The 24,525-nt window shown below is 57.7% G+C and overlaps 1 protein-coding gene across 6 annotated transcripts in view; it reads right to left on the bottom strand.

Annotated features, from left to right (window-relative positions):
* MCAM (melanoma cell adhesion molecule) overlaps nt 1–24,525 on the bottom strand; it is a 35,723-nt gene that overhangs the window by 7,406 nt on the left and 3,792 nt on the right. For 4 of the 6 annotated variants that reach the window (XM_073320784.1, XM_073320778.1, XM_073320783.1 and 1 more), the window contains exons 2-12: nt 6,342–6,472; nt 5,723–5,933; nt 5,124–5,194; nt 4,686–4,773; nt 4,144–4,326; nt 3,589–3,716; nt 2,918–3,074; nt 2,434–2,555; nt 1,956–2,097; nt 660–781; nt 308–446 (exon numbers count right to left, since the gene is read on the bottom strand). In XM_073320784.1, the coding sequence (XP_073176885.1) occupies nt 308–446; nt 660–781; nt 1,956–2,097; nt 2,434–2,555; nt 2,918–3,074; nt 3,589–3,716; nt 4,144–4,326; nt 4,686–4,773; nt 5,124–5,194; nt 5,723–5,933; nt 6,342–6,472 (1,494 nt within the window). The remainder of the gene's footprint in view (nt 1–307; nt 447–659; nt 782–1,955; nt 2,098–2,433; nt 2,556–2,917; nt 3,075–3,588; nt 3,717–4,143; nt 4,327–4,685; nt 4,774–5,123; nt 5,195–5,722; nt 5,934–6,341; nt 6,473–24,525) is intronic. The other 2 variants (XM_073320780.1, XM_073320781.1) reach the window with 2 other exon arrangements.

Below are 24,525 nucleotides of genomic sequence, written 5' to 3'. Positions count from 1 at the left end.
TAAAGCCCCTTTGCAGATCCCCTATTCTATCCATCTTTGGGTGAACTGTGACTCTTTTCACAGGCAGGCTGAGCGCTATTGGGGTTGTGTGGGCCCGTGCATTGAAGGCTACATGACTTGTCTGATGCTCTTGGTATATTGTGTATTTTGTTTTTAATCAGAAATTAAAAAAAAAATCAGTAAGAAAAAATGGTCTCTCTGTTTTGTGAATTAAAGCAGGAGGGGAGGACTCCAGTCTGGTCTGGAGTGAGAAAAGGGGATTTCCCGCATGGGATGCTTCCCCCGTCAAGGTGGCCAGGAGACTTACTCAGCTGCAGCGTAATGTGAAGACTGCTAGTGCCCAGCTTGTTGGTGGCCATGCAGGTGACTCCTGACTGCAGCAGTTCTGGGGTGACCTGGACGGTCAAGTTGCTGATGACGTGGTGATGGTCTATGTGGTTTTGGACCTGGGGGGAGATGGAAGAGAATGAGGGATGCCGCGCAGGAGGGGAAGAAGTGATTGCTAGCCCATGGGTTCCCAACCAGGGCCTACGACTGCCCTCCCTAGTTGGGGGTTCCCCAAAAATATGTAACAGGAGACGTCTGAATGGAAGAGGTCAAGAACCACTGCCGAGCCCCCAGGTCCATTCCCTGCACCGCATCCGGCGGGTGGATCTCACCGTTCCATTGATGCTCCACGTGATCGTGGGCTCAGGGAGGGCAGTAGCTCTGCACATCAGGGTCACCAGCTCATTCTGTTTCACGGGCACCAGGGAATCCTTGGGACTGATCTGTGGCTTTGCTGTGGGGGAGGAAGAAACACAAAGCAGAGGTGTCAGCGTGGCCTGGGACAGATGGGACAATTTCCTGCAGTGTCCTTGGGAGACTGTATTGGATTACGTTTTTGTATCTTTGGGGCCCCATTGTAATCGATGAACAGTTTGTCTTATTGTGGGCCGGAATTGCGTGCAACCTCCTGAGGGGAGATGTGACAGCGGGGTGTGTGTGTGTGTGTGTTTCAGAGGACTATACTGAACAATGGGTCAGGCAAGAAGAGTGTCTGGGAACAAAATGTGTTTAGTGCTTTTCCTGGGGGAGCTTGGGGGGAATGCAAATTCCCCACCTCTGGTTCTGCAAAACCGCAGCCTTTTGAAGCTACATCCTGTGAAGTGAGCCATTGTCTGCTGATCACCTAGTACACAAAGCCAAGATCAAAGCCCAAGACGTACAAAGGAATGACTGAGCTATTTATGGTTGTCTGGAATCTGAGATGCTATGAACTTGTAACAGTGGGGAAAACCCAGGTGTGGGGTTTGACGAACCTGAGGCTGCAATTGGGATGACCTCTGCTTAGAGGCTCTTTGCTTGTTTGTAATCGATTTTCTCTGTTATGCTTTCACCTTAAGAATAAATGTGCTTGCTTAGAAAGAGCTGTGCACAGACTTGTGACTACTGGCAATGACAGCTGTTCATAGCCTCTATCGAGGAAGCAAAGCACGGACTGTGCCCTATTCAGGCACTCTGACTTGCTGGGAATAAACTGCAGCCTGGAAAAACTCAGGAGGAAAAACCTGGAAAAGTCAGGAGGGAGAGAAATGCGAGTCTCTGCCCAAGAGAGGTGACAACTGAGGAGCCAGGAGCCTAGAGTGAGTGCCCTCAAGGGCCCATGGAGGGGGAAATACAGGTGCAATTGTCCAGCACTGTGACATGGGCTCCCTGCAGCCATCTGACCAGGTGAGGGGAGATGCACCACGCCCTCCAGGATGTTGGGAGGCTGCGTCTCTCGTCTCTCTCTGCCCGCTCATTCCTCCCAGGGACCAGCAGGGCTGGGGTGGAAGCAGTCGGGTGTGGGCTGTGTGTACCATGAGGGCAATTCCATGGGCTCCTTGCTGGGTTTCCCCCCCCCCCCCAGAAGCTGTCCCCTCCCAGCCTGTGCAGGAAGGGGGGGCGGGGATATGGCGGTGGCTGGCTCTTACCGTGCACGGCGACGTACACCTGCTTGGAGCGGGAGAGCCCTGGCACCCCAGCCACAGACACTTCGCAGCTGTAGTTGCCGGAAGATTCAAGGGTGACGTTGCTCAGTTTCAGTTGTTTTCCGTGCCCCAGTAGTTTCCCCTTCTGGAACAGGAAACGAGCAGGCTAGTGTCCGACTGCTGCGGCCCCACCTCTTGCCTGGGAGCAGCACATGGCTGAGGGAGCAGCTGGGTCTTCCCAAGCTTTCCAGCTCCACTCAAAGCCCTGCTGTTGGAGGTCAGGGAGAGACTCTCACCCCCTCGGGGTTAGCGGGCAGGGAATGTCCTGCCCCGGGGTGAGTATTAATGAGGTTTCATCTAGCTCTGCAGGTCACTGGAGCACAGCCAAGGCCTCTCCTGCACTGTGCCCAGGTTCCAGCGTCGCTTTGGAAGGGGAGCACTGTGCCATTGTCTGGGAGCAGCCGTCCGCATTGTTCGTTACCTTTTCCTTCTTCCACCGCAACTCCAAGGGCTTGGAGCCTCTGGCGTCACAGGTCAGGGCTAAGCCTTCTCCCTGCTGCAGCTGGATGGGCCCCTCAGGGGTTATCTTGAGCCCTTCGAGGTCTAGGGAGAGGGCAAGCGTGGGGATGAGACGTGGCGCCCTTCGTGTGGCCTAGGGCTTGCTGTCTCTGGTACAGAACAGAAGCTGGTTCCCAGGAGCCAGCCCGGAGCATGGACACAGGCTGGCTCTGGGTGGAGGCAGCCGGAAGCGGCCATTCTCAAATGCCACCTCCCCTCCACTGGGGAACCGCTCGTCCTGTCAGCTGGGGTCACGGGGCCCTGAGTCGCCAGCCCATCGTGCTGGATGGGGGCGGGTGGTGGGCAGGCAGCACGGCACAGATTCATGTGGAGCTCAATGGGAGAAGGGCTGGGACAGCACAGGGCCCAGGGGAACCTCCCCGCCTTCCTCCCCGGCCCTTCCTTACAGTTCACAGACAGCTCCGCCGTGGCTTCCAGGCTCGCCATGGAGTCGAGGTCGAAAGTCCGGCACAGGTATCGGCCGCTGTCCTCCTTCTTGACCTTCCGCAGGATCAGCACCCCGTTACTGGAGGTTAGGTCTTTCTCCTCAGCCTGGGCACCCTCCTGAGGGGCACAGGGCAGACGGGAGTGAGGGTACGTGGGCACACGCGTGGCTCGCCTTTGCACCGGGAGCAGGGGGGAGCTGCTGCTGGTTTGCGGCCCCGTAGTCCATTCCCCTGCCCTGGGCTGGGCTGGAACTGGTGCCCTAGTGTGTGTGGGGGGGGGGGCAGGGAGGTGCCAGGCTCTGCCTCCCATCTCCTGATCAAGCCCACTCTGCGTGGGGCGGGGCTGGAACCGGTGCCCTGGCACAGAGATTATCCCTTTCCTTGAGCCATCCACCCCTCGGCAACAGATTCCCAGACTGGGGCAGGTCCAGGTGTAGCAAGTGTGTGGAACCCGCAGCCCTCCCACCAGCGCAGGAAGGGTGAGGATCCCGGTGTACCGGGGAGCACAGAGACAGCATGGGGGGAGCTCAGACAGGGACTGTCAGGCAGCCCCATATTCAAGGCACACTCTGTCAGCCCCTGGGCATCCAGAGCCAGCCTGCCCCAACCAGCTGCCCTGCCCCTTTGCTCACCTGCACTTTCAGCAGGTTGTACTCAGGCGGGGGGTTCCCGTCCCCCTCGCAGTGCAGCGTCACCTCGTCCCCCTCCCGCACCTGCGGCTGGGGAGAGCGTATCACCAGACTTAGCTTCTCCGTGGAATCTGGGGTGCAGAGAGAGAGAGACGTGAAGAGCCTCGGCTCAGCCTGGACCGTGGGGCGGGCAGCCCAGGGGTCCTTGAGAAACTAGCAAGAGGCAAACAGGAGAGGGGGAATCTGATAGACGGGGCGCTGCTCTGGCTGGAGAGCAGAGTGACTCCACCTATATCCACGCTCAGAAGTGTGAGGGGCCAAGACTTGAGCAGATGCCACCTGTTGCCATGCACCTCCGGCAACACCTGGAGCTGGGGGGTGGATCACTGCAGGCCCCCGCTACTATCCCCATGCAGAGCAACAGCCGTACGGCGTTCAGGCGGGGCCATGGAAGTTACAGCATCAACCCTGCAGCACAGGGAGTGTTATTGCCAGTAGGGAGAGTCACTCCCCTTCCCTTGGGCTGGCCGGGCCCTGGCTGATCAGTCCCAGACTCACAGAACACGGTGACGTTGACCTTCTCGGACACGGCAGTCTGGTCGGCCCCCAGCAGGCAGTAGCTGACCGCGCAGTGGAAGCGGGACTGGCGGTCCTCACGGCTCACACGGGCAAAGAGGGTGCTGCTCACCGTGTACAGCCCGCTGGACTCCTTGATGAGGGTGGAGAGGATGCTGATTTCTGCTGGGCGAAAGCAGGTGATGGGGGCAGTGCCAAGAAGGATTAGGCACCTGCAGACCCTGTTGGCTCGAAAGCCACCCCTGCGCCCCTGACTCTAGGATCCAGCCCTTGGAAGGAAGGAATGGGGATGCACAAGCTTCTCGACCCCTGGGCTGAGCAGGATTGCTGTGAGCTTCTCGCAACTGTGCCCATGGGCACTCCGTTGCTGTGAGCTTCCTTGCAGCAGGATACAGGATTATCCTGAGCATTGTGGTCCTGGAATTGCCTTGGCAGGCCCCTTACCCCAGCTCCCCAGGGCTGGCCTCACCAGGCTACAACGTACCTAAGCAGCCCAAGGAGAAGGAGCTGGTCCCAAAACTTACTTGTGTCATCCTGCCACAGGGGGCTCCCATTCTTGTACCATGTGATGTTGGGGGCCGGAAAGCCGTTCTTGCTGATGCACACTGCGATCTGAGACAGCAAAGGGAGCGCTTGGTGCTGAAAACCTCCAGGTCCCCGCGATACCAGCGCCCCCTAGTACCCCCCAACACACAGCACATGGTGCAGCTTGCACCTGGACAAGGCAGTTCGGATCCCCCCCACCCCTGCTGGCACTGTGAGCTTCTTGCCAGTAGTGTCCCACCTTCTTCTGGGTGCCTGCCAGCCTTGTGAGCATAGGTGTCGGGGCGGGGCTCGGGGCGGGTTGAGTAGCCACGGATGCCGGACAAGTTGGCACCTATGATTGTGAGCTTCCCCCCCAGCAGTGCTCTGGCCCCTTTGGAGCGAGCCAGGCTCTGTGTGGCGCAGCTGGCTCCCCTCACCTTTGGGATCTCCTTACTCGTCACTGGGATGCCCGCGTCGTTCACCTGAATCTCAGGAGGCTCCGGGGTTTCTGGAAAAGAGCAGCATGCCAGGCAGGGGTTTGGTGCCAGGTGGACCGAGAGGGAGGGGAAAGGCAAAGTCCCCAGCACCATGGAAGGGGGAACTAGACCCAGCCCTTGTTCTCAATGCCCTGAGCCTGTTCCCGCCTTCCCACTGCACCGGTAGGCGTTGCAACCAGCGACGGCAGCATGGCTGGTCCTACAGGGCATGTCACAGGCCCGGGGAATGGCAGCAGGGGTTGGAGTGGGCAGCAGTGTCTCTCTCACTAATGCCTTGTGAACTACGGCATGGGGAGAGCCATGCACATGCTGCCCTGCCCTAGGCTCCCGGCTTAAATCAGCCTCCAAACCTCCATGCCCCTGGGCAAAGCCCTGGCAGGGGCAGGCAGCCCTGATGGGAAAGGAGCATGTCAGCTTGTCTGGTGTTCCTGAGCAGCAGCATCCAGAGCAGGGGGTTGGGCCGAGATGCCAATCAGAGGCTGTCGCCCTGCCCCTCTTTCTCCCCCTCTCCCCCCGGTTCTGGGCCCAGTGGCACTCACTGTAAATATGGAGCTTGGTCCGGTTCTCGCCCACCCCTAAGCTGCCCGCCCCGACCTGGCACACAAAGGTCCTGGCGTCCTGCAGGGTCACCCTGCTGATGGTGAGGGTAAAGTCATCCTCCATGGCCACCCGGCCCTTGTACTCCGTGTCCACCTCAAAGACCTGGCCACGGACCATGTAGTAGATCTTCGTCCGGCTGCGTTTGTCGATCTAAAGAGGGGAACGAGAACTAGAGGGACTCGCCACTCCAGCCCAGGACCCATCAGCTGCTGGGCCCGCTTTGTGCCACTGGGTGGCGGTGGAGGCTTTTGTTAGCACAGCGCCAAGGTGGCTGGGACACTGGCGTGTGGGGAGGGATCTCCTCCAGGGGCCAGGCGGGGAGAGGGGGCAAGACCCTCTCGCTCTGACTAGGACCCCCCACCGCCAGCCTTTGCCAGGCTAGCAACCAAGCTGCTCTTATTCCCCTAAAACCCTCCCATGGGAGTCCCTCCTTTCTGCCCCCCACCTACATCTCCCAGTGTCCCCTGCTTCTGCCCCATCGCTGTCCCCCCTGACCTTTCCCGCTGGGGGCCCCCGAGCCTGCCCCGTCAGTCCCCCACCCCGGGCGCTGGTACTCACATAGAACCAGTTGATGTAGGCGTAGTCGCTCGCCTCAGGGAGGGAGAAGTTGCATGGGATCCTGGCTGTCTGGCCCAACTCCACCTCCACCACCTCCAGGAGGGAGACCTCCACCTTGCTGGCCCCACCTGCTGAGACAGGGCACAAGGTGGGGGGGGGATGCCCCACAAACACTGTGCTTGAGGCAAGGGGGGGGCGGGAGAACGGATCCCCTTCCCCCCTCCCCGCCCCCAGAGACAGACAAGACTCTGCATGCCATTGGGGCCAAACAGCAAAATTGGCCCCTCAGGTGAGATGGGGGGAGTTGAAGCCCCCCAGCAAAGAGCAACAAGGGACAAACCTGCCCCCAGGAGCTGCCTCATCTGCTCCCCCCACCATGCTCTGGCACTCTTGGGGGCACCATGCCATGGCCTGGCGCACAGACCCCACTGCCCACAGCGGCGTGGCTCCTGTTTGCGAGATCCCTGTGCGAACACTGGCCTGCCTGCCAGTGCCCTGGAGTGAGCTCAGCACCCCTGGGGGCGCCCCAGGAGGAGAATGCTAGCTGAGTGCCAGAGCGGGGGGCAATTTCCAAGCACCGTACAAACCTTACCAGCCCTGTTTGACCCCAAACCAACCCAGGACCCCACCCCTGCAAGCCAGCACAGCCCCACACTTCCCAGGCACCCCCCACCCCCACCATACCATCCTCCCTACTCCCAGCTGCTAGACCTGCTCTGCTCCTGGTTACTCTCCGCACACCGCCCCAGCTGGTTCCCATTAGGCAGCAGTCACTGCTACCATCCAGCTACCCTGCCATGTGCAGCCACGTCCCCAGCCCCCTCCCATTCCCATTTGTCGCCCCGGCCCTGCCCAAGCGGGTGGGCGTGGGGTGGTGGGGGTCACTACTTACCCAGCGAGAGCTTGTTAACCCCAGCTGGGCCATCTCAGCCCTGCCTCTCCCCAAGCAGCTGAACACCTTTGTGGTCAAGACAATAGCAGCTGAGGCCACTAAACTCATCACAGAGTGTGGGGAACACTCTGCTTCCTTCCCCTCTCAGGGGCGCTGGCTCCGATCCAGCCCAGGCTGCGGGGCCTGGCTGCTGGGGGAGCGGGCTGGGGCACAGGCCTTTCCCCACGAGGGACCCAGCTGAGGCCAGGGGGAACACAGCTGTCTGGGGCTGGGTGGGACAAATCTGGAAGGGCTTGGTCGCTTTCCCAATGGCACAGGTGGCCCCCCTCCATAGTCTCCCCAGCCAGAGGGGCCCATGGCTGAATGGGGCCTGGAATCTGAGCTCCGGCCCTCCATGATACTCTCTCTGCCCCCTGCAGCTGGGTGTCCCCCCGCCCCCAGCACTGATCGAGTCAGGAGAATGGTCCCACAGGAGGGTGGGTGCAAAAAGCAGCTCCCCCTCTGCCCCCCAACCCCCAGCACGGGGAAGGCAGCTGAGCCCAGTAAGTCACTTTCCAGATGCCGATTAGAGCAGCACAGGTGGGGATTAGGCAATGAGCAGCACAAGGGGGACAGTTATATGGGGGGGGGGTGCCCTGGCTGCCTTGCTCCTCCCGCCCCCAGTTTCCCCCCATGTTCTGGGATGACTTCACTTCTGGGGCAGGATGTTGTGCTTGGCTGAGCACGAGTCGGCGGCCGCAGCCCCTTTGTTAGGACATCTGCTAGGTCTGAGGTGGCCTGGCTGGCAGTGGGGACGGGGGGCATGCAGGGCATCCGGGATCATGACACACACCCCCCGTGGGGGAAATCCTGGCCTCCTGGTCACATCCGCAGCTTCATCCGGCCCCGGCAGGTGGAGGATCACTCGGGCCACCACTGCCTCAGGCCTGGGGAGCGAGGGGCCCGGGCTCTGGCCATGAAGAGGGGGGCTCCCGGTTGAGATGGCACCCATCAGCTCAGGGGGCTGAGACTGGCAGGAGGCAGCGCCTGCCACAGCAGAGGGGGTCGTGCCCGGCCTAGCGTGGGCCATGGTGGAGGGAGGCTGCTGCATCCCACCTATGATGGAGGGGGCAGAATGGTTGCGTCTAAGCCGCTGTGGCCCTGGCTGCTCATGGAGCAACCGGCGGAGGAATCACCAATCTACCCCCCATGTAAGCAGGGCTGGAACCCCTTGTTCGCCCCTCTGTCCTAGGTATATGGACCATTAACCCTGCTCCCCTTCGGGGACACTGAGGCACACAGTGTGGGGAAGGGACTCACCCAAAGACAAGCAGGTGATCACTGGCAGGGCCAAGAGTAAAACCCAGGAGTCCTGATTCCCCATCTCCTGTACTAGCCCCTAGATTTCACCCTTCTGGAACGGGGAACAGAACCCAGGCGTCCTGGCTCCTCCACCTCCAACTGTGAACCTACGCCCCCTCTCTGCCTCACAGCCAGCACCCAGGGGTCCTGGTTCCCAGCTGCACTACCAAGGAAATTCTACCGGCTTCCCCTGGGGGCAAAGCAGGGGGCTAGGCAGGGCATAGGTAGAGGATGGCAGGGAGGGGGTGTTATGCTAGGGGTCTGGGCAAGGACCAGATACAGTCTGAGGAACCGGTGGATGCCCACAGCCAATCCTGCCTCAGCCTTCCCCAGCACTGACTCTGATCTGCCGGGGAAGTGGCTGTGATCTGTGCCATCTGTTGCTTGCAGGACCTCAGCTTGTCTGATTAATCTGCCCAGCAAACAGAGCCCCCTCTCCCGTCCATGGCCTTTGCAGGGCAGGGAGAACCTCAGGGTCTGCACAGCGCCAAGCCCTGCAATTAACAAGAGATGAGAGGGCTCCCCTGGGGGGTGGGAGGGTCAGGGAAGAAGCTTGGAGAGGGTGGGCACAGCACCAGGAATCAGCCCAGCCTGCCCCACACAGCCAGGGTGCCCAGAGTGGGGGTCACCCCACATTGCAAAGGGTCATGAAGGGCACCTGATATGAGTGAGGACAGCGACCATGGGGAGCAGAGAGGGAGCCCCCTGCACCTCCAAACAATTGGGTCCTCAGAACGTCTATGGGGGGCTCCGGAGAGATTTCTGAGGCTCCAGCTTCCCACGATGCAGCCACCAGCTCACCCCTCACTGGGAAGAAGCCCCATGGCACCCGTGGGTCCAGTCTAAGCCCAGCTGCCCCTCCCAGGCAGCGACTAGGGCTGCACGTGGGACTCTTCCCCAGCAGGGCCGAGCTGGTGCTCCCAGCCAGTGATGGATGATGACAGCCAACGCAACCAGGATGAGCCAGCGATGCTGCTGCAGAGCCCGGCCCATGAGTCATGCCAACAGCAGCCCCCGACACGGGAGGCGGGGGGAGGCAGTGCCGAGCCTCCCCCACAGCACGGCGCCCAGGTCGCCAGCTTGCTCAGCTTCCCAGAACCGACCGAGGCACATCTCTCAAAACTGGGTGTCTGGCAGGCTGGTGGCCACGAGGATTCAGCCAGCCACGGGCCCCCCACAGGCGAGAGACGGGCAGGCGTGGCCCCAGAGGGCTTGTCCACAGGTCACACCCTGTCTCCAAAGCCCCCCAGTTCAGAGCCTCCACCCCCAGGAGCAGAGACGAGAGGGCTGCAGGCAGGAGATACTCAGTGATTCACCGCTTTGGACCAGTCTGCTTTCCCCTGGCATGAGGAGTCATCCTGAGCCCTGCTGCAGGGAGTGACCCACGTTCTTTAGCGAGGGGACCCCCAAATGCCAGCAATACCCTCCGTGAGATTGCACCCCCCCCCCATCAGCCACGGGCTGGATCCCAGCTGGGAGGGGCTGCACCAGGCGGGATCCCAGCTGGGAGTGGGCTGTGGTGCTGAGCGGAGGAGTGGTCATGGGGCAGTTACGGCAAGAGGCGAGCGCCCCCCTCTGGAACACCACCCGCCCCTCCGGTGCTGGCCACGCGCCTGGCACAGGAAGTGGTTTCCAAATCTTGCCATGCAGCTCTAGACAGGAAGCGCCTTGTCCTGCACTGGCCCCAACACAAGGGACCTTTGTCCCAGCCCGGCCACTCACGTTTCCAGAGGGGGAGCTACGCACGGCGGCTGCTCTGAATGCAGGGGTTCCAGGGTGCCCTGGCCACAGCCTCGGGAGTTCATATGTGGGGGTTGGGACTCAGCAAGGGGGATATGGGGTCACAGGGCCGGGGGAGAGCCAAGGGAACGCAGCCAGGGTGTGTGTGGGGGTTGCCGGTTATGAAGAGTGCCAGAGACGCGTCTTAGGGCCAGAGGTCCCCAAGTGCCACAGTACAGGGGACACACCCGGGGGCTACACCCTGGGGGCTGGGGTCACAGAACAAGGGATGCCACCAGGGGGCCCAGCCAGGATTTATAGCAGGGGATGGGGTCACAGTGGAGGGGACGTAGAGGGGGCCACCTCCAATGGCTCCTAATTGAAGAGCGAGAACAAGGTCTTTGAAATCGCACCTGCTTGGAGCGAAACCTGCTAAGAGCAAACCCGAGTCTCCTGCCCGGGGCTGTGCCCCCTGCCTTTGGCACCTCCCATGCCAGGCCCTCATGTCCCGCACCACATCACCAGCATCAAACCACAGGATCCTAATGCTCTGGTCCAGGGCAGGGGGTTTCATCGTCCTGTGCCCCCATAGAGGACTGGGACAGGAGAGCGTGGGGGTCATGAAGCCGCAGATAATCCCCCTGCAGGTCTCCCCCTGCCCCCATCTCCCGCTGGGCTTCATCCTGATCTGTGGAAGGGGACGGGAGGCTGGATAGAGCTCCCAAACCAGCCGCCTCTCTGCCCCCCAGAGCCACCTAATCCTGTCTCACTCTCTTCCCAGCTGGGGAGGGGGTCAGTAGGAAGGGCCCCAGGGAACACTTGCCCCTGGGGCTCCTGGAAATGGGGCCAGGCCCCTCCTGAGTACTGAAGGAAACCGCGGATAACAGGGCAAGGAACCCCTCCCCACCCCTGCACCTGGCAGCCATTTCGCCCCACAGGGCCATCAGTGCAGGATCTAGCCCAGATATGGGGCAGTGGCTTAGTCAAGTGGCTTTGGAGGTTGTGTCTAAGGGCAGACAACCCAGGAGCATTACAGACCAGCGGTGCCAGCTCCCATCCTGAGCGTCCCAGCACCGCTTGTCCCTCAGCAGGATCTCTCCCCGGTCACGCTAGCTGCCAGATCCCACCTGTCCAGGACTGCGTGTGCTCTGCCAGCTGCCCCCAGAGAGGAGAGCTGAACAAACAGGGCTGGACAAAAGGCCACCTGGCTCCCTGGAAATACCTCTTCTCCTAGAGCCTGCTCCACAGGGGTCTGGGACGTGAAGGCGACATCTCTCCAGGCAGATCAGCAGAGATCACACACCCTGAGGGAGGTGTCGGAGACGTTGGGAGGAGACAATGGAGCTACAGTATGCATCCTCCAAGCCTGGGCCCCAAAGTCGCCACCCCTGTGGAAGGGGCTGACAAAGAGCAGGCAGGTGCTGGAGAACTCGCAGAGAGAGTGAGAGGCCCAGGCCAATGCTTATTGGACACACGGCTGGCTGAACAGCAGCTGTATTGATTTAAGCTCCCATGGAAAGAGATTAGCAAAGGGCACAGAGAGGGAGATTGGACAGGGTCCTGGGGCCGGGAAGCCAGAGAAGTGCTGTACCTGTGGGCGAAGGACATGACTAGCCCTGCCTGTATAGGGGAGAGAAGCCTTATTCGGAAGGCAAGGAGACAAGAAACCCCAAAGAGTCCAACGTGTGTGTAGAACAGGGAAGGGACAGGCGTGTGTTGCCTGGGGTCAGCGGGGGCCCCTAAGAAGGAGATGCCCATGTATGAACTGTGACAGGAATAGACAAGGGCGAAGCACAGGCTATTGACAAGGCAAGGACAAGGGGCTGGTTTGGGTGCCGTGAAGTTGGCCCTATAAAAAGGCCCTGCCCTCTTAAGGGGTAGCAAAGGGGAAGGCATGGGCCACAGTGAGATTGGGAAAAAAAGAAGGGGGGTGTCTGGGGACTGGAGCATGCAGGAGACTGTCAGGGTAGACGGGGTGGGGATGACTGTGGACCCGGCAGGTGGTCAACCAGGCACCCAGAAGAGGGTGGTAGGAGTTGGAAGATAAAATGCTTAGGACGGAGGGGGCCCAGAGGAACATAGGAACTGCCACTGAAGCGAAGCAAGCTATGGTGGGAACTCAGGCCCTGAGGGAAAGGGGGCTGTGGGATCCTGTGGGGCAAGTGAAGGTGCTACAGGAGAAACGAGTAGCCACGGACCAGGCCCTGCCAATAGATGATGGAGACCCAGAGTACCAAAGGGAAAAGTTTAGGGTGCAGTGGAGGACCAAGATAATCTGGGTCTCCTAGTGGGTGAAGCAGAACAAGAGAGGGATGCCCTGCTGGCCCTGCTCAGGCAAATGCAGGGCAGGTGGCAGCTGCACTAACCCACCCCCAAGGCTTATAGGCTTGAGGGTGTGAAGATGATTTGAGGTGTCTGCTCCGCACAAGGCCTGAAGGGGTTAAGGTGGCTAGCTGGGCCAATTAATGGCCCAGGCTGCATCTGGAGGAGCAGCCAGGAAGCAGGGATTAATTAGGGAGGAGGTTCAGCTGGACAGGAACAGGGACAGGAGGGGCCTGTATAAAGCCCAGGAGCTGAATGCAGCTGGGGTCTATAGGGAAGTAGTTTGCAGTCATTTGCTGAGGGAAGGAAGGGGTGTTTGGTGCTACAAAGGAAACTAGCCTGCAGTGACTCCTTGCCAGGAGGGAGTTTGGGCTGGAAAATCCAGAACTGGGGGGGAGCCAGAGAGGTAGGAAAGGCTCAGGGGAAAAAGCAGCCAGGGACAGAACAGTTCAGACCTTGGCTGTTGATCGGAGGGTCCCAGAGCTGGACCTTGGAGTAGAGGGTGAGCCTGGGTTCCCATGCCAGCCCCTGGGCAAGTCTCACAGAGCAGGCAATGGAGACTGGCCTGCTTGGGACAGTTAGCCCTAAAAGACCTTGCTACCCAGGACCACTGTGACCTGGCTGGAGGTCCAAGTCACAAAGAGGAAGCCACCACTCTTGGAGGTTAGGTCCATTAAAGGCTAGTAGCAGTTCTGGTCACCCCATCTCCAACCAGATCTATTAGAACTGGCAAAGGCACAGAGAAGTGCAACAAAATGATGAGGGGTCTGGAACAGCTTTCTGATAAGGAGAGAGAAGTAGCTCACGAAAGCTCATGCTCAAATAAATTGGTTAGTCTCTAAGGTGCCACAAGTACTCCTTTTCTTTTTGCGAATACAGACTAACACGGCTGTTACTCTGAAACCAGTAAAAAGACTGGAACTGTTGAGCTTGGAATAGGGAGGACTAAGTGGGGATATGACAGAGGTCTGTGAAATCATGATGGAGCGAGTGACTAGGGAAGGGGTCTTTACTCCTTCACATAACACACGAACCAGGGGTCACCAATGAAATGAATAGGCAGCAGGTTTAAAACGCACACAAGGAAATACTTCTTAACTTCAGCACCTGGAAAGATAATGGAGCAAATATTTAAGCAACCAATTTGCAAACATCTAGATGATAATAAGGTGATCAGTAACCGTCAGCATAGGTTTGTCAAGAACAAATAGTGTCAAACAAACATAATAGCTTTCTTTGACAGGGTAACAAGCCTTGTGGATAGGGGGGAAGCAGTAGACATGGTATATCTTGACTTTAGTAAAGCTTTTGATACTGTCTTGCATGACCTTCTCATAAACAAACTAGGGAAATGCAACCTAGATGGAGTTACTATAAGGTGGGTGCATAACTGGATGGAAAACTGTTCCCAGAGAGTAGTTATCAGTGGTTCACAGTCATGCTGGAAGGCATAATGAGTGGGGTCCCGCAGGGATCAGTTCTGGGTCCGGTTCTGTTTAATATCTTCATCAAGAATTTAGATAATGGCATAGAGAGTACATTTATAAAGTTTGTGGACGATACCAAGCTGGGAGGGGTTGCAAGTGCTTTGGAGGATAGGATTATAATTCAAAATGATCTGGAGAAATGGTCTGAAGTAAATAGGATGAAATTCAATAAGGACAAATGCAAAGTACTCCACTTAGGAAGGAACAATCAGTTGTAAACATACAAAATGGGAAATGACTGCCTAGGAAGGAGTACTGTGGAAAGGGATCTGGGGGTCATAGTGGACCACAAGCTAAATATGAGTCAACAGTGTAACACTTTGAGGGGGAAAGCAAACACCATTCTGGAATGTATTAGTAGGAGTGTTGTAAGCAAGACACGAGAAGTAATTCTTCCACTCTACTCTGCGCTGATTAGGCCTCAACTGAAGTATTGTGTCCAGTTCTGGGCACCACATTTCAGGAACGATATGGACAAATTGGAGATAGTCCAGAGAAGAGCAACAAAAATTATTAAAGGTCTAGAAACCATGACACATGAGGGAAGATTGAAAAAACTGGGTTTGTTTAGTCTGGAAAAGAGAAGACTGAGAAGGCACATAACAGTTTTCAAGTACATAAAGGGTTGTCTCAAGGATGAGGGAGAAAAATTGTTCTCCTTAACCTCTGAGGATAGAACAAGAAGCAATGGGCTTAAATTGCAGGAAATGAGGTTTAGGTTGGACATTAGGGAAAAACGTCCTAACTGTCAGAGTGGTTAAGCACTGGAATAAATTGCCTAGGGAGGTTGTGGAATCTCCATCATTGAAGGCTTTTAAGAGCAGGTTGGACAAACACCTGTCAGGGATGGTCTAGATAATACTTAGTCCTGCCATGAGTGCAGGGGACTGGTCTAGATGACCTCTCAAGGTCCCTTCCAGTCCTATGATTCTTCATGCCATGCACAGTCAACCTGTGGAACGCATTGCAGGGGATGTGTGATGGCCAAAATTATAATGGGGTTCAAAAAAAAGAATTAGATAAGCGCCTGGAGGGTAAGTCCATCAATGGCTATTAGCCAAGATGGCCATGCTCTGGGTATCCCAAAGCCTCTGACTGCTAGAAGTTGGGACTGGACGACTGGGGTGGATCACTCAATAATTGCACTGTTCTGTTCATTCCCTCTGAAGCACTTGGCATTGGCCACTGTCACCAGTCAGGATCTTGGATGGACCATTGGTCTGACCCAGGGTGGCCATTCTTCCGTTATGTTCTAAGAGCAGCAGTTCCACTTCACTGTATTTCCCCCCGTCATTTCAGGAACCACCTACAAAACCGACCTGCCCTTTCAGAGGTAGTGCTAGCCCTCTGGGGGCCCTAGGCAGGAATATTTGGGGGCCTCCCCATAACACATTCTAAAAAAGCAGATAAGGGGCCCCCTTGAGCTGCTTGGGGCCCTAAGAAATTGTGTCATGGGTTTATGCCCAGCACCGGCTCTGCTTCTGGTATTTAAACCCCTCTCTCTGCTCTGCTCCCTTTCCAGCTGCCTCCTCACGCAGTCTCAGGGCTGCAGACACAAGAGCTACCTTCTCCTCCCCGGCAGCCTCTGCGCTGCTGGCAGATTTGAAGTCTCAGCTGAGGCCATGTTCTCCCCTTCGCTGGCACCGCCCTGTGGGGCAAGGGGTACCAGCACAGCTCCATGCAGTGCCATAGGGTTACAGCTCATGCCGGGGTGCCCTATGCAACACAGCAGGATTGTGGGAGGGACGAAAGCCCATCAGAGACCGCAGCATGGCCCTTTGGGGGGGGCAATGCCCCAGTGTGACAGCAGTCCCAGGCCCCCTGACCTCCTCCCCGCTGGTGAAAAGCAGCGAGAAGGAAACCGAGTCAGGGAGCTCCTGGTGACTCAAGCAAGCGGCACAATGACTGGGTCTCTGCGGCCAGAGTGGGGGGTGACTGAATCCTGATGTCACCAGCCCCCTGCTGCCCACGGGATCCAGAGAGCTCAGGGAAAGGGCAAGCATGAATGGGGCATTATGTCCACAGCAGAGGGCACAGGCCAGGGGGACAGCCAGCTCAGACAGCACAAGTGTGGGGGCTGCCCTAGTCACCCACCAGCCTGGCACTAGGGCACTGGGCTGTTGGGGGCAGTACAGCCTCTTCACCCTCTGTCTCCAACACCTACCCTGGCATTAGGGGGGAATGCAGCCCCCTCATACCCATTGGTGCTCCCCCTCTGAGCCTGGTGCTAGGGACTAAACGACAGCAGTAAATTCCCAGGATTAGATGGTATTCACCCCAGAGTTCTGAAAGAAATCAAAGATGAAATTGCAGAACTACTAACTGTGGTATGTAACCTATTGCTTTAATCAACCTCTGCACCAGATGACTGGAGGACAGCTAATGTGACACCAATTTTTAAAAGGGCTCCAGAGGCGATCCTCGCAATTACAGGCCGATAAGCCCAACTTCATTACCAGGCAAACTGGTTGAAACTATAGTAAAGAACAGAATTTCTAGACACATAGATGAACCCAATTTGTTGGGGAAGAGTCAGCATGGCTTTTGTAAAGGGAAATCACGCTTCACCAATCTACTAAAATACTTTGAGGGAGTCAGCAAGCATCTGGACAAGACTGATCCAATGGATATAGTATACTTGGATTTTCAGAAAGCTCTTGACAAGGTCCCTCACCAAAGGCTCTTAAGCAAAGTAAGTTGTTATGGGATAAGAAGGAAGGTCCTCTCATTGATCAGTAACTAGTTAAAAGACAGAAAACAAAGGGTACGAATAAATGGTCAGTTTTCAGAATGGAGAGAGGTCAATAGTGATGTCCCCCAGGGATCTATATCAGGACCAGTGCTGTTCAACGTATTCATAACTGAGCTGGAAAAGGGGGTAAACAGTGAGGTGGCGAAACTTGAAAACAAAACAAAATTACGCAAGTTAGTTAAGTCCAAAGTAGACTGCAAAGAGTTACAAAGGGATCGCACAAAACTGGGTGACTGGGCAAGAAAATGGCAGATGAAATTCAATGTTGATAAATGCAGAGTAATGCACGTTGGAAAACAATCCCAACTACACATACAAAATGGTGGGGTCTAAGTTAGCTGTTACCACACAAGAAAGAGATCTTAGCGTCAATGCGGATAGTTCTCTGAAAACATCCACTCAATGTGCAGCAGCAGTCAAAAAAGCAAACAGAATGTGAGGAACCATTAGGAAAGGGATAGACAATAAAACAGAAAATATCATCTAAATCCATGGTACGCCCACACCTTGAATACTGCGTACAGTTCTGGTCACCCCATCTCAAAAAAGATCTATTAGAATTGGAAAACGTACAGAGAAGGGCAACAAAAATAATTAAGGATATGGAACAGCTTCCGTGTGTGGAGAGATTAAAAAGAGTGGGACCGTTCAGCTTGCAAAGGAGACGACTAAGAAGGGCTATGACAGAGGTCTATAAAATCGCGACTGGTGTGGAGAAGTGAGTAAGGAGGCATTCTTTCCTCCTACGCACCACAAGAAGCAGGGGTCACCCAATGAAATTCATAGGCGGCAGGTTTAAAACAAACAAAAGGACATTCTTCTTCGCACAACACACACTTAGCCTGTGGAATTCATTGCCAAGGGATGCTGTGAGGGCAAAAGTATAACAGGGTTCAAAAAAGAAGTAGATAAGTCCATGGCGGATAGGGTCCATCAATGGCTCTTAGCCAGGATGGTCAGGGATGCAACCCCATGCTCTGGGTGTCCCTCAGCCTCTGACTGCCTGAAGCTGGGAGGGGACGACAGGGGATGGATCACTTGAGAGTTGCCCTGCTCTGTTCATTCCCTCTGAAGGACCTGGCTTTGGCCACTGCCGGAAGACAGGATCCTGGGCTAGACGGACCACTGGGATGACCCAGTCTGGCTGCTCTTCTCTTCTAACATACTAAAAACCTGCGAGGCAACTGGGCCTGTTGCCCGGCATACGGCTTTGTGCCCAGGCTGTGTAGTTGGCTGCAAGGCCTTGCCCTGCTTCCCCACCCTATCCCCTGGGACTGGCAAGTTCCTCCCCCACCCCACCCCAGTCTGGCAGGAGTTTCAAAGCCCCCGAGTGGGTCTTTCTCTTCCTCGACTTTCTACAGCTGCCAAACAAATGGGGGCGAAAGGCAGGCAGCCTGGGGCAACCCATGGGAATGCACCCTCAGCCCATGCTGGAGGGGCAAGGGAGAAATTAACAACCCAAAATTGGTGTGTCCTATATCAGGCATCAGCGATGGCCAGATAATGAGGGGATGGGCTATTCCACCCATCACTGCCTTTGCGGGGCCTTAAGGGAAGAGACTTGTGGGGAAAAAGACAAAGAACAGCTGGCACAAGCTTCTCCATCATACTGCCCCATGCTCCACCTGAGAATAAACAGGGTCAGACTTTAACAGCAGCAGAAACAATGGCAGCTCCAGCCCAGCTTCTCTTTCCCCGCAAAGGCCAGTTATCGCCACCTTTGGCACGAGCCAAGGGACTGTCAGACCCAGGGGCTTCCTTGTAAACACTCCCCAGCTAGAAGGAAAAGAAGCCAGGGCTGTTGTTACAATGAAACCTCACTCACTACCCTACATTTCAAAGGCTGCCACCGTTTTTCCTTCTTTTCTTTATCTTTAATAAGAGGTTGGACGAGTTTTTAATGGGGGCTTTGCCATGGCACTGAGATCTCTGGATACCAACCCCCGAACCTCGTCTACCACTGGACAGCAACTGCGTTACATTAACAGTTTTAGCCCATTTAATCCCTCTAAATTAATACAACTGAGCGGCCAATGGGGATTGGGGGAGCTGCCCCAGCCCTCCTGCCCTGGGATTCTGCACCCTGCCTTTGCCAGGACCAGCCCTGTGTGACCTTGGCAAGTCCGAATCTCTGTATTCCTCAGATCGTCATCTGCAAAATGGGGCCAATCCTGATGGGTCAGGCCGCTTGGTACTGCTCTGAAAGCAGCCTGACCAAGGCCCAGCACTTTGACAGATGGCACCAGAGCATGGGGGATGAAGGATGCTGGCAAGGTGGCGGGCCGGGGACTGGGTTCCTCGGCACGTGTTCCCAGCCTCACAGCGGTAATGGAGTGGCTGGCCGGGCTCCAGAGCTTTGGAGAAAATGTAATGGCTTATCGACCCGGCGCTGGCAGGAGCTGGGGAGCAGAGATGCTTCCCGAACTGACAGGCCTGGGGACGGTAAACAAACCCCGCATGTAAACAAGGGGGTTCAGCCCAGCGTGAGAGGCCCTGGCACTGACCCCCAGCCCAGCCATTCCAAGGCGCAGACAGAGAACTCAATGGGCCTGACAGCAGGGCTGGATTCGGCCCAGGACAGCTAGCTGAGCCCTGGAGGGCAGAGGAGGCAACCAGCCAGAGAGCGAGCATGCCACACAGGAGAGGGACTGCAGGAAGGAACAGGAGCCATGGGAGTAATCCCAAGAGCAAGATCTCTCCTGCTTCCAAGGGAAGAGGGGAGGCTCTGTCACTTCAGACAGCCCAATGGTGGCGAACGGGGAGATACGGGGAGTGATCCTGCCCGGATTCTGGGGCAGTCTGGTTGTTAGCGACCCCCATCTCCCATGGAGCCGGGATGAGCCCACTGCTGGGTTGGGGGCACTCCTGCTGCTAAACCAGAGCCCCCAACCCACCACCGTAGGCATGGAAATGCACTGATCTGGAATAGGAAGGGGCCGTGCATGCTGAGTGCACATTAAGCAGTGAGGGCAGGTAATGAGCTGAGGTTAGCAAACGAAGGGAATCATTAACGAGCTGCAGAGGAAGCCTAAGAGACTGACCGTGCCCCAGAGCTGGGGGGGGGAGGGGTTGATGGACCGGATGGAGCTGCTTTCTGCAAAGAGACAGCCCATTTACCTAATGCCCATGGTCATGCCCCTCCCTGAGGCCAGCAGGGGACCAGGGGGGATGAGCGCCTCAAGCCACAGGTCCTGCACCTTTGCGAGAGCAGTTGGCTGGGACGGCAGCCTGAGGAGACTCCATCCATGTCAGGGCAGCCTGCTGCAAAACCCCAGTGGGGAGAGGTGGGCCCAAGTCCAGATCTCCTGGGCAGAGATGGGCTACAGGCTCTGCCACTGTGCCAGGCACCGCCGCCTAACACACAAAGAAGGGACGCTGGGGGAAGCGGGAAGGAGCAGACCCAGCTGGTGCTGCTGGCCAAAGGCTGAGAGAGAGAGAGAGACAGCTGCCTCTGCCCCCCCCCCCAGCCCCCAAGCTCTGGCACGGATGAGAAGTCCAGCCAGTGCCATGAGCTCAGAGCCCAAGAATGCCCGGAATCTGCCACCCGCCATGAGGCAAAGAACGTTCCTTTTGTTGGCGCCTTGGCACACGTGCCGCACCTCACTGCCGGCACCTCGGAGAGCCCACTGCCCTGGATCCTCCCCAGCTCCCCCGGGGCACAGAGAGAGGCTGAACACCACGGTGAGAGACTTTATGGCGGGGAGGGCAGGCTCAGGGGAAGACTCTGGAGCATGTGGGGGATCTCCCCCGATACCTCTGGATGTACCCCGCTGCCTCCCCACCTCTTCGCTCAGCAGCTCCCTGACTCAGGTTGACAGTCCCACCCCCTACCTAGGATTCATCACAGCTTTGATCCCTTCTGTTGGTGGGGAGGGGCCCAGGGCCCTGTGTGGGGCAGACTCTAGGCCTGGGCTGTGGGGAGGAGGAGCCAGGCCCTGACCACCAGAGCGGGAGCCTTGGGATACAGTGATTGCATTGAGGGAACAGTGCTGAGGAGCCCAGAGAACTTTGTGCGCAGGGCAGAGGGCATGGCCGGGGCAGCCCAGGGAACAGAGAGACCTTTCTCACAGCAGACCCCGCCCCCACGCCCATAGAGAAAGGGAAGCTCCCCGCTCCAAACCCCCAGCAGACAGAGAGGATCCATCAGCCAGTCTAACCGCCCTGCCCCTCCCACACACCCCCCTCAGGCTGGAGAGACGCTGGGCATGGCTTCACTGTAACTGAGGGCCACTCAGCTGGACCAGCCTGGTGTCTCCTTACTTTTGGGGTCCACGCTCAGCGGGGAGAGGGATTTGGAGCAGCGGTGGTGGAGAGTGGGCTAATGGGCAGGCTGGGGCATCTGCCTGGAGGGGGCTGGCAAGGGAGAGGACCCAAGCAGGCAAAGCTGGCTTTGTTTGCACTAAGCCAAGCTCTCCCTGCTTTGAAGAGTCAGGCACACAATGGAAGGCGGCTGGGGACTGGAGATCCTGACTCCCCCGCCTTGGAGGCACGGGGAAGGAGGGGGGCTTACTCCAGACCCACAGCGGCCTGGTGAGTCTTAGGGCAGGTCCCAATGGGACAAGAGGCCCCAAGACTCGAGCACACAACTCAGCAGAGAGCCCAAGGGCTAAACGGCCCCAGAGCTCCCCTCACAGCCACCCATGGGGCAAGCTTGCCTAGGTTGTGACTCATCTCACGCCTAAGGCTGCCAGGCATCAGCTGAGCATTTTCCAGTCCTAAAGATGAGACCTACGGGGCTCTGAGCACAGCGGGCACTGGGCCCTTCTGGCCCTTCGTGCCTCGGGCCTGCAGGCCCTGCCCTGGGAGAGCGGCACATTCAAAGGCCCCATGCTGGCTCTGCCGCAGCCTGGGCAGGGCGCCAACAGGGGCTCACAGCCCCCCACCGCCGTGGCGAAGGCAGCCGGCAGCCTGCATGGAGCCATCCTTGGGATCCCTCTTGGGAGGAAGGTCCCCAGTCCTGGGGAAGAGGCCAGTAAGGGTGGGCGCGGCATAACCAGAGCAGGGCCCCGCAGGCTCGGTGGAGGGGCAAGGGCAGGAGTTGGAGCCATGGGGGCAGGGCCAGACGCACAGCTGTTTGCTGTTAGCCACCTCTGGAGGCAGCGCAGGGAGAGCCCAGGAAAGGAGCCCTAGTGAAAGGCTTTGTGGGCAGTGAGGGGCAGCAGCCATCATGGCTTGGCCAGTGGGGCCACAAACCAGACTGGGGACTGGCACGACGGGAGCATGGCTCCTGGTGCCCGGCAGCCCCGAGTGTGGACTCGTGCCCGACAGGCTCCACCGGCCCATGGCAGAGAACAAGGGGGTGGGAATGGCTCCTGCACCAAGGGGTCTGGGATTCAGGCCACCCCCACAACGGAACAGTAATTTCCCAAAACCCACCCCCACTCCCATCCCCTCCCCCAGCAGAGAGAGGGCAAGAGAAGCCAGCAGGCATCGGGCCAAGGAGGCCACCAGCAGACCCTAGGGGAGGCTCTCAGTCAGCCAAGGGTATGGTCCAGGGGAGGTGGCTCCTCCCCCTCAAAGCTGCACCGATAATGTCAGTCACCAGAGAATGCCCTGGACCCTCTGAGCAGCAAGGAACCAATCTCATTCGCCCTTCACCATGCACAGGACACCCTGTCCCCCAGCTGCCCCAGTCCCAGCTTCTCCCAGCTCAGGGTGCAGTAGGGAGCAGGGCAGGAGCATGGGGAGCTCCCAGCCCCTCCCAGATGGATCCTGCACAAAACACATGGGACCAGCATGGGCAAGAGGCAGAGAACCCCCAGGAAATGGCCTGTCAGCTGCTCACCAGCAGCACTATCAAGCCTCAGACCCAGCAAGCACGTTGCACCCTTTTCTCCCAGCTGCCTGGCAGGGTTTCAAAGAGAGCCCTGCAGATTTACAGCTTTCTATTGCAAGAGAGCGGTTAGCTCCTGCGCCTTCCAAGCTGGCTCTCGAACTTCTGGCCTGGAGCCAGCACTGCACACGAACAAAGATCGGCCTTTTACACTTCAGGAGGAAAAAGTACCCCTCTTCCCCTCCTCCTGCAGAGCCCTACCCCCTCCAGCGGGGCTGAGGTGGGCCGGCAGGGGGGTCAGCTTGATGCTTGGAGCCAGCCTTGCACTTACAGGAGTCCTGAAACACTTCCCAGTGGCCAGGCTCGCCCACAAAAATATTCATCAACCAAAGCCCTGATTGATGGGCGCCAGCCCTGCCCCCACACCCTAGCTGGGCCTCCTCACCTGGGTCATTTAAAAACAACAACTCCGCAACAGTTCCAGGCCTGGGAGAGCAGGGTGCGCTGGGGGCCTGTGGCCAGATGTGGGAGCGGAGGTTTCCAAAGTGCTCCTGTTGCTGCTATGAAGCAGCTGCTGGTACTTTCATGCTACTTGTCGGATCACTGCCCTTAACACTCCACGTGGCCCAGCCCAGGATCTCACACAGGGGGGGCAGGATCGCTGTGCCCCGTTGCTCAGAGGAGGGTGCAGGGAGGAGAAGCGTTTTGCCCCACACCGGGAGTCAGGAGACGTTTGGCATCCTGACTCCCACTCCCTTGAATCAACTAGTTCCACCCCTACTGCAAGTTCCAGTTCACACCCCCTTCCCCCCGCGCCCCCATTCCGGTGTCAGCCCTTTAAATCTGCAGGGGCCCTGCAAACTCTCCGAATGCACATGCAACGGCAACAAGCCACACAAGGGCTGGGGTTCTTCCAGCTGCAGGCCTGGAGAGCCTGTACTGGGGGTTCTGGAGAGGTGTCCAAGACACTGCAGCAGCATTCAATGCTGGGGGAAGATGGGATATCGCATGGGGCACAGCCGGGCAACCTTACCCCTCGAGGAACATGCCCCTGCCCTGACCTGAAAGGGTGCCCCCAGCCTGTCTCTGCCGCTTGTTCTGTCCTCAGCCTGGTGGCAACAAAGTGCAGCAGATACTGCCCATCAAGGACCGGACCAGGACCCATCCGATCACTCTGCTCAAGCCACTGAATGGCTGCGAGACAGTAATGGCTCTGAACTGGGGAAAGGCTCCCTATCCGGTTCCCAGCCCTTGCACTGCTTTGGGTGACCGACTAGCCACGACGTGCAGAGGTGCAGCTCCGATGGCTTGGGGGCTGGCAGTGGGGTTTCACACGGGCTCATGGGAGCAGAATGCAGCCTGGGAAACCCTGAATCACAAGGCGAGTTCATGAGGCTATGCCTTGATTATCTACATTTAGCTTGCCTGGGAGCAAGACGGGATGTAAACTTGGCCAGGCCAAAGGGACAGGACTTCACAGACCCGGCTAACTGTCTCTATGGAGCCCAGAGCGTGGGCTGGATAACAGAATACCCGGACACAACCTGGGGAGGAGATCGTCTCTCAGCTGAGTGCTGACCCGGGGACGGGGCAAGCCGGCCCAGTGGGAACTGCTGAGCTCTGGCTGATGGGAGAGGAGGCAGCTGTGAATGGAAGGGGAAAAAATACACAAACATACACAGGCTAACAAAAAAACAACCAGCAAGGAGAGAGGATAAAAAAAGAACAAGTGAGAAAGGCCAAGAGAAACACAAGGCTCCGGTGAAAACTCCATAGAAGGGAAAGCCATGGCCAGCTCCCAATAGACCCGACCAGCCCTGGATGGGAATCAATACAGATTCGCCATGCTCCGGCCCACCACAGCCTCCGCTGCCCACCTGCCACCCCCCACCCCCATG

Source organism: Lepidochelys kempii, chromosome 22 (assembly GCF_965140265.1).
Source record: "Lepidochelys kempii isolate rLepKem1 chromosome 22, rLepKem1.hap2, whole genome shotgun sequence".
In the NCBI taxonomy this organism is placed as follows: Eukaryota; Metazoa; Chordata; order Testudines; family Cheloniidae; genus Lepidochelys; species Lepidochelys kempii.
This window is presented reverse-complemented; position numbering and strand designations above follow the sequence as displayed.